This window comes from Microplitis mediator, chromosome 10, assembly GCF_029852145.1.
Source record: "Microplitis mediator isolate UGA2020A chromosome 10, iyMicMedi2.1, whole genome shotgun sequence".
In the NCBI taxonomy this organism is placed as follows: domain Eukaryota; kingdom Metazoa; phylum Arthropoda; class Insecta; order Hymenoptera; family Braconidae; genus Microplitis; species Microplitis mediator.
The window spans coordinates 12,245,051-12,254,583 of record NC_079978.1 but is presented as its reverse complement, the minus strand read 5'-3'; the positions used below and the strand labels follow the sequence as shown (position 1 = coordinate 12,254,583).

The window sequence follows — 9,533 nt, the reverse complement described above, 5'->3', positions numbered from 1 at the left end:
CGTTGACACGTACTACAGCAACGTAGAAACTCTCATTGGAGAATATAAACAGTTTAAATATTAGTTCTCGTTATAAGTTAACAAACTTTTCATTTACGTTACTATTTTTTTGTTCGTTAATTTGAATATCTTATTATCATTAATAATAACGTTTTATTATTATTCAGTTCAATTAACGTTCTTTCTTTATCACTAAAATATTTCTTATTCTTATAATTTTATATCACCATGCCGACTTGTAGTAACTGCAAGTATTCATTTACCTCAATTAAAGGTCTTCTTACCCATATTTCTATACTGCATGCTGAGTCAGACCATCAATTTGATTGTGGTGAAACTGATTGTAATGCAATGTATGGTGTAAAAGATACTTTTCGAAAGCACTTACAGTTAGTCCATAAGTTCCCATTAAATCCACCGGTAACAGACAACAACAACATTAACATTCCTTCTAATCAACAAACTACTAATAACTGTGTAAAAAATATTAATCAACAAACAAAGAAAAATGTTGAAGCCCCAAGTTCTTCCACAAAAGATTTCCAGTCAGCTCTTAATACTGCTGCAGAAAAATTTGTAGCTAAGCTATATGGTAATGTCCGTTTACCACAAAACATTGTACAGACATTTATAGAAGACACTCAGAACTTTCTCGGAGAGGCCTTTCTCGGATTACTTCAGACAAAAGTTGATGATACTCTAGAAAAATTGAAATGTCCACCTAGTGATTACAATGAAATAAATACTATGTTTGATAGTTTAAAAAATTCTTTTTCGCACTTACAAACTGAATACAAACGCTTAAAATTTTTTAGTGACTGTGGTACTTATAATGAACCTAAATCATATGTAATCGATCGTGCTTTTGTTGTTACCAAAACGAAAAAAGGTCTAAAAGGGAAAAATGTTGATGTATGCGGCCAGTACATTCCTCTTGGTACTTCATTGAAAAATTTTTGTGAACAAGAAAACACTTTACAAGTAATTACAACCTACATGGATAGTCTGGATAAAAATTCAAACGTAAAAGAAAATTACATTCAAGGAAAATCATGGAAGGACAAACGATCTAAGTATGCTGATAGTGACATTGTCATCCCTTACTTCTTATCAGGTGATGATGTTGAATTAAATGACCCATTAAGTGGTCATTCGGGAAAAATTATGCCCATCTATGCGTCCATACCGTGCTTGCCTCCAGAGTGCAGATCACAGCTGAATAACTTTTTTCTCGTTCTAGTTTACGATTCGTGGGTTAGAATGGAAAAAAATAAAATAAATAGATCGATAAATATATATCGACCTGTAATTAATGATATCAAATCATTAGAAGAAAAAGGTATTTATATAAAAACGCCGAAAGGTGTTAAGCATGTGTATTTTGTGCTAGGTTTGATTCAAGGTGACAATCTAGGCTTGCACGGACTTTTAGGATTCACAGAATCATTCTCAGCGACTTATTACTGTCGATTCTGTAAGTTAGACAAAGAAACTTGTAAAAATACAGTGTGCATTCCTCCAAACTTTGAACGAAACAAAGAAAATTATGACGATGATGTAGAATTAAATAATCTTACGTTAACTGGGATCAAGGAAAAATGCATTTTCCATAAAATAAAATCATTTCATGCAGTAGAAAATTTCTCTGTTGATGAAATGCATGATATTAGAGAAGGTATGGCTCATGATGACATGATTGCCATCCTTCAGTATTTAACAATTGAAAATAGTCAATCTTATCGATTCTCCTTATCGGAATTAAACGATCGATTATTATTATTTGATTATGGACCCGTTGATAGCTGTAACAAGCCACCACCTGTTAGAGAAGAAGACGTAAAAAGAGGGACTAAGATAAAGATGACAGCATCGGAGTTTACGTGCTTCATTAAATTTTTTGGGTTATTGGTTGAAGACTTGGTACCCGAAACGGACCCAATTTGGAACCTGTATATTCTCTTGCGAGATATATTAGATTTTACTTTGGCCAAAAAAGTATCTGATGACCAGATCCAAGGGTTTCAATCAATTGTCGTGCGCCATCATGTATTGTACCAGGAATTGACAGGAAAACATTTGAAACCGAAGTCACATTTTCTTCTTCACTATGCAAAAGTTTGTGAGCAAAGTGGACCGATCAGTAATTTATCGTCAATTCGAGCTGAATCGAAGCACACCCACCTGACTCGTTATGCTTTCGTATGTAGGTCTCGAGTGAACATAAGTTTTTCTGTCGCAAAAAAACATCAGTTACTCATGAATTACCGTTTTTTGGCTAATGAGTCTATTTTACCGAAAACAATTATAGGACCATCGGTATTAATTGAACGCAATGAAATATCTGGGCGGAATTGGTCAGACATAATAAAGAATAACCCAGAAAGTTATAAAACGAAATGGATAGAGTATAAAGGCACGAAATACATGCCTAATATGGTAGTAGTTCTAGGGATGAAAGATTTAAGCCCTATATTTGCCGAGATTACAACTATAGTAATAGTAGATAACGAAACAAATGGAGTGTATTTGTTGTGTAAATACTTAGATTTATATGGTTTTAATGAATGTATACATGGTTACCAAGTACAACGTTCTCAGAACGAAATTTGTGTACATATTGATAAGCTATATGATCCGTTTCCGCTGTATATACATGTATCACCGAGTGATGAATATTATGTAATATTAAGATATTCTATGTGTTAAAAATAAATATTAATTTATGTGTAAAAAATGTAAAAAATACTGTTGTAAAAAATAGAAAATACCCATAATTGTTTTATCAAAATTCAAATGATGAAAAATGTTATATTTGAAAAAATAAATTTGTAATTTCACACATCTATAATAATTTATTTATGTGATTTTCGAATTATATTCGCATGTGTGTCTACAGAACGCCAACATCAATGCAGCTAGACTCTTACCGCAGGGCTGAAATTCCTAAAAAAGCATGAATGACCATACATAAACAACTATTTTAGTTAGTTCTACCTGGATCTATAAGTTCTCAACTTAGAAATCGTTGGACCAGTTAATGATCGACAACTGAAACGTTCAAATCTTAAGTAATGCCCATATCCTAATTCCTAAGGCTTCAAATAATTACTTATAGCTTGTACCCGTGACTAACCTACTCTGAAGCACCTGGAGACGTTGCAGACTCACACAGCAGACCTGAAATTCCTAAAAAAGCATAAATTACCATCCTTAATCCTATTTTTAATTTATAACTTCCTATACCTATGAGCTATAACCTTCAAAACACTTGAACTAGTTGGTGATCGACAACTGGAACGTTCAAATCGTAAGTTATGCTCATATCCTAATTCCTAAGGCCTCAAATAATTACTTGTAGCTTGTACCCGCGACTAACCTACTCTGAAGCACCTGGAGACATTGCAGACTCACACGGTAGACCTGAAATTCCTAAAAAAGCATAAATAACTATCCTTAATCCTATTTTTAATTTATAACTTCCTATACTTATGAGCTATAAGCTCCAAAACACTTGAACTAGTTGGTGATCGACAACTGGAACGTTCAAAACTTAAGTAATGCCCATATCCTAATTCCTGAAGCCTCAAATAATTACTTGTAGCTTGTACCCATGACTAACCTACTCTGAAGCACCTGGAGACATTGCAGACTCACACGGCAGACCTGAAATTCCTAAAAAGCAGAGATTACCATTCTTAAACCTCTATTTCATTTATAACTTCCTATACCTATGAGCTATAAGCTTCAAAACACTTGAACTAGTTGGTGATCGACAACTGGAATATTCAGAACAAAGGTAATGTCCATATCCTAATTCCTGAGGCCTCAAATAATTACTTGTAGCTTGTACCCGTGACTAACCTACTCTGAAGCACCTGGAGACATTGCAGACTCACACGGCAGACCTGAAATTCCTAAAAAGCAGAGATTACCATTCTTAAACCTCTATTTCATTTATAACTTCCTATACCTATGAGCTATAAGCTTCAAAACACTCGAACTAGTTGGTAATCGACAACTGGAACGTTCAAATCTTAAGTCATGCTCATATCCTAATTCCTAAGGCCTCAAATAATTACTTGTAGCTTGTACGCATGACTAACCTACTCTGAAGCACCTGGAGACATTGCAGACTCACACAGCAGACCTGAAATTCCTAAAAAAGCATAAATTACCATCCTTAATCCTATTTTTAATTTATAACTTCCTATACCTATGAGCTATAACCTTCAAAACACTTGAACTAGTTGGTGATCGACAACTGGAACGTTCAAATCGTAAGTTATGCTCATATCCTAATTCCTAAGGCCTCAAATAATTACTTGTAGCTTGTACCCGCGACTAACCTACTCTGAAGCACCTGGAGACATTGCAGACTCACACGGTAGACCTGAAATTCCTAAAAAAGCATAAATAACTATCCTTAATCCTATTTTTAATTTATAACTTCCTATACTTATGAGCTATAAGCTCCAAAACACTTGAACTAGTTGGTGATCGACAACTGGAACGTTCAAAACTTAAGTAATGCCCATATCCTAATTCCTGAAGCCTCAAATAATTACTTGTAGCTTGTACCCATGACTAACCTACTCTGAAGCACCTGGAGACATTGCAGACTCACACGGCAGACCTGAAATTCCTAAAAAGCAGAGATTACCATTCTTAAACCTCTATTTCATTTATAACTTCCTATACCTATGAGCTATAAGCTTCAAAACACTTGAACTAGTTGGTGATCGACAACTGGAACGTTCAAATCGTAAGTTATGCTCATATCCTAATTCCTAAGGCCTCAAATAATTACTTGTAGCTTGTACCCGCGACTAACCTACTCTGAAGCACCTGGAGACATTGCAGACTCACACGGTAGACCTGAAATTCCTAAAAAAGCATAAATAACTATCCTTAATCCTATTTTTAATTTATAACTTCCTATACTTATGAGCTATAAGCTCCAAAACACTTGAACTAGTTGGTGATCGACAACTGGAACGTTCAAAACTTAAGTAATGCCCATATCCTAATTCCTGAAGCCTCAAATAATTACTTGTAGCTTGTACCCATGACTAACCTACTCTGAAGCACCTGGAGACATTGCAGACTCACACGGCAGACCTGAAATTCCTAAAAAGCAGAGATTACCATTCTTAAACCTCTATTTCATTTATAACTTCCTATACCTATGAGCTATAAGCTTCAAAACACTTGAACTAGTTGGTGATCGACAACTGGAATATTCAGAACAAAGGTAATGTCCATATCCTAATTCCTGAGGCCTCAAATAATTACTTGTAGCTTGTACCCGTGACTAATTCGCTCTAAAGCACCTGGAGACGTTGCAGACTCAGACAGCAAACCTGAAATTCCTAAAAAAGCCTAAATAACCATCCTTAATCCTATTTTTAATTTACAACTTCCTATACCTATGAGCTATAAGCTTCAAAACACTCGAACTAGTTGGTAATCGACAACTGGAACGTTCAAATCTTAAGTCATGCTCATATCCTAATTCCTAAGGCCTCAAATAATTACTTGTAGCTTGTACGCATGACTAACCTACTCTGAAGCACCTGGAGACATTGCAGACTCACACAGCAGACCTGAAATTCCTAAAGAAACATCAATTACCATCCTTAATCCTATTTTCAATTTATAACTTCCTATACCTATGAGCTATAAGCTTCAAAACACTTGGACTAGATGATGATCAACAACTGGAATATTCAGAACTAAGGTAATGCCCATATCCTAATTCCTGAGGCCTCAAATAATTACTTGTAGCTTGTACCCGCGACTAACCTACTCTGAAGCACCTGGAGACATTGCAGACTCACACGGCAGACCTGAAATTCCTAAAAAGCAGAGATTACCATTCTTAAACCTCTATTTCATTTATTCCTACCTAAAATTTATGAGTTAACGACATCAATCCTCGAATGAGTTGGTGACACATAACTAGAACGTTCAGGACTTGAATATTTAAGTTCTCGGAGCCTTAAATAATTTATTCAAGTTCGTACCCGTGACTATTCTACTCCAAAACACCTGAATTGGTTATTGTGGTTAATGTGACTTTAAATTCTTATGTCTGTATAATGTATAATCTTATTACATTAACATCAGATTATTTTTTTTTCTTACAAATCTAGTTTGCTATGATAACGAATACAATTTCTTATGATTACAAAGAAAAGTTCGCTTCTACAACACATATTATTCGCTATGACAGCAAAATGTGATTTGTTGCTGTAACAAATCTTGTGCTGTCCTAAGAAATCGACTTCTCAACTACGACACGATTTCATTTGTTGTCACAACAAATCGATTTGTTACCGTAAGCTAAGCGTGTGTGTTACTATAACAAAATTTTTCTTTATCCCGTCTTTTGTTATGACGACGAAACTCTTTTTCTCCGTGCGGGGCCGGGAAAATTTTTTTCGAGAAAACTGATTCATGGCTTGTTTAGGAAATTTAATCAGCTACAATTTGCGTTTTTTGTTTCTCTGTACGACAGTTTGCTACTGAGATATCAGCCTTCAAATGAAAAAAGATCCTTTTTTCTTTGATTATCGATATCTCAGCAACTAATGGTCGCACAGTAATTTGAAGGACAGTTTGAGAAACTTGAATAAATTCCCTACAAGCTCCATTTTCGATTTAAAAACAAAAAAATTTTTTTTTTTATCCTTAATATCAATTTGAAAAACCCACAAAAAATGTCCATTTTCTGGTTTTTCAGTCAACTCAACGCTACTTAGCAAATATAGATGGAAAGGTCAATGTTGCCAGGTGATTTTACAGCTCAATGTACCCCTAAAAACCCTGGAAATTTTCAGATTGATCCATTGATCCGTTAGTCTGGTCCGATTGCTCAAAGTTTTGCAAAATAATTGAAGGAACAAGTTTTGTTCCTAAAATTGTGTAATCGTTATTAAAATGGAAAAATTAATTTTTTTCGGACTTTCTTTCATTTTTGGGTTAGTTATTCAATAATTGTAAGGTAAAGAGAAACAAATAAAAAATTCCCAAAACGAGGTAAAACAAGAAATTTTTTACTTCTTTTATTTACGTTTTACTCGATCTTTTTTTTTTTTGTTATTTAGAAATTTTTTGTTTCTCTTTACCTTACATTAAAGAGTAACTAACGCAAAAATGAACGAAAATCCGAAAAAAATTAATTTTTTCATTTTGATAACGATTACACAATTTAAGGAACAAAACTTGTCTCAACCTTTTTCTTATGATTTCGCAAAAACCGTGACTCAAAAATATATTCTACTAGAAGATCTTTAAACTAGAGATTTCAAGCTTCAATTTGATTTTTTCATTTTTTCGATACGATCATTTTTCACAAAAATACAGCCTTCCAAAAATAACTAAGAAATTTATCAAATTTTCTTGTTCCTTTAATTTTTTTGATAAGTGTATATAAAAAGTTTCATACATACATATCTTGTGATACATGTTAGTATATAGTCATGATATGAAATAAAGCTCGTTTTCTAAGAGTGAGAGTAAAATAAGACAACGACTATTTGCGCTAGAGAACTTCAGATAGTTGATTTGACAAAACATTATATAGGTGATATACCAAACTAACCTTCACATAAACAAAGTATCGAAAATTTAATTAGTATGAGATCATAATTGTAAATAACTTTAATTGAAAAATTAAAATATTTATCAATTATAACTTAGTTTAAATAAAAAATGTATTATTATCAATTAAAGAAAACTATAACAATAAGTTATTTTAATAATTAATAAATGATTAGTAGATTTTTTTCATTTAACAAGAATTAATCATGGGCCAGTGATTCACCAACAGCAATCCAACCTTGCGAACCGATAAGCGGACAGTCATAAATAGCCATTCATTTGCCGGGCATCGGTTGCGTCGGATGACTGGTGTTTCTTTTACGGTAAATCACATTCTGATATGAAACCATTAATGCTATAACATGTGTAATCAAAAATTTTTATAAATATTTTATTTTTAATATTTTTTAAATATATTGTAATCTCTGATATTATTTTGATCCAAGCTGATAAGTGGAAATTTCTTAGTAATCTAATTTTATTTCCATTCTTGAATTTTACTTTGTATTTTTCATAATTAAATACACATGAACTCTTCTGAATTAATTAAACTTTTAATATTTTATTATTTGAAATTTTCGTTTTTTGTATTTTTTCATGAAAATTGAATAAAGTCGGTGTACTATTTTTTTTTTTTAATTTTTCGTTTGTTCGTTTTTTTCCTCTAAGAAAAAAAGGCCCCTAAAAAAAAAGGGTCTGACAAGAGTTTTGATCTAAAACTTTGTGCCAGTGTCTACAGCGAGATACATACTGATATAAAGATATGGACGACTAATGTACTGGGGACCAGGCTTGTGCAAGATTTATATAATATCCGAAAAAGATCTATTACTGCATTAGGACATGGTCAAACACGTGATCTTTGCCATCATACCTTCCTTCGTGGTGTGTATAAAACTTTTTATCAGATCTGCACATGAAAGTTTAAATTTTAGCCTCCGTTTGAGGGAAGAATGACGCTTGCGCCAATTGTATCATTTGTTTTCTCATGAAAGAAATAAACGATTTTCTTCCCACTAAACAGGGCAAGAATGTAAACTTTCTGCGCAGGTATGGTGAAAAAGTATTTTTTTTTGTCCTTGTTTCTTTTGCATCTGAAGATCTTAAAAAAATTTATTTCATGAAAATTGATAGAATAATCTTGTAGAGAATTCATTAGAGTTTTTAAATCCACCCTCAAATTTTTTGTGCGATCATTGATAGCAAAGACATTGGTAATCAAATTCATAATGGTCGTGTTTTATTTGAAAACGTCGTATAAGGCTAATAAAAATATTAAATAAATATTTTTAGACGAAACGAGATGAGAACATCCCGACTAGAATATTTCATTAGGACCTTACGAAGACATTATCAGGTTAACCTTATTTCAAATAAGGAGCAGATCAGAGTATCCTGACGAGGATCCTGATATGGATGTAACGCTTAAGACCCATGAGGTCCTTATCAGGATATCCTCATCAAATCCTTATCAGGATTATCTTATTAGTAATTATTTTAAAAGAAATATTAAATTGCGAAAAAAAATGAGAGAATTTTAATTCGATATCATATCCTGATGAGGTCCTGATAAGAAACTCGCCAGGTTTGCCTTAATAAGGCAAACCTTATATTAACTTGACAAGGTCCTTATGGTACTTCGGGCAAATCAGGAAAAAATTAGAGTCGGGATTTTTCCTCTTGTCTCGTCTCATTTTTCGGAATTGTATTCTCGTCTCATCGTCAATCGGGATGATCACGTCTCGTCGAGATATTCTTTACTCTCGCGGCAACACTATCTGGAATGCTCCAAATTGAACTTAGTTGATTTAAATTTTATAAAAATGATTCTAATCAGTCTAAATTATTTTGGTATGCTCTGGAAATTGGATAACATTCTATGAAATTCTAATATATGTGGCAATATTGTCCTCACATATATTGTTTTAAAA

At 33.1% G+C, this 9,533-nt stretch overlaps 1 protein-coding gene across 1 annotated transcript; it reads left to right on the top strand.

Annotated features, from left to right (window-relative positions):
* Nucleotides 1–228: 228 nt before the first annotated feature.
* LOC130676314 (uncharacterized) lies at nucleotides 229–2,957 on the top strand. Its single transcript, XM_057482467.1, has 3 exons — nucleotides 229–2,140; nucleotides 2,309–2,522; nucleotides 2,897–2,957. The coding sequence occupies exons 1-3, from the start codon at nucleotides 229–231 to the stop codon at nucleotides 2,955–2,957; spliced, it is 2,187 nt and encodes a 728-aa protein (XP_057338450.1).
* Nucleotides 2,958–9,533: the final 6,576 nt, after the last annotated feature.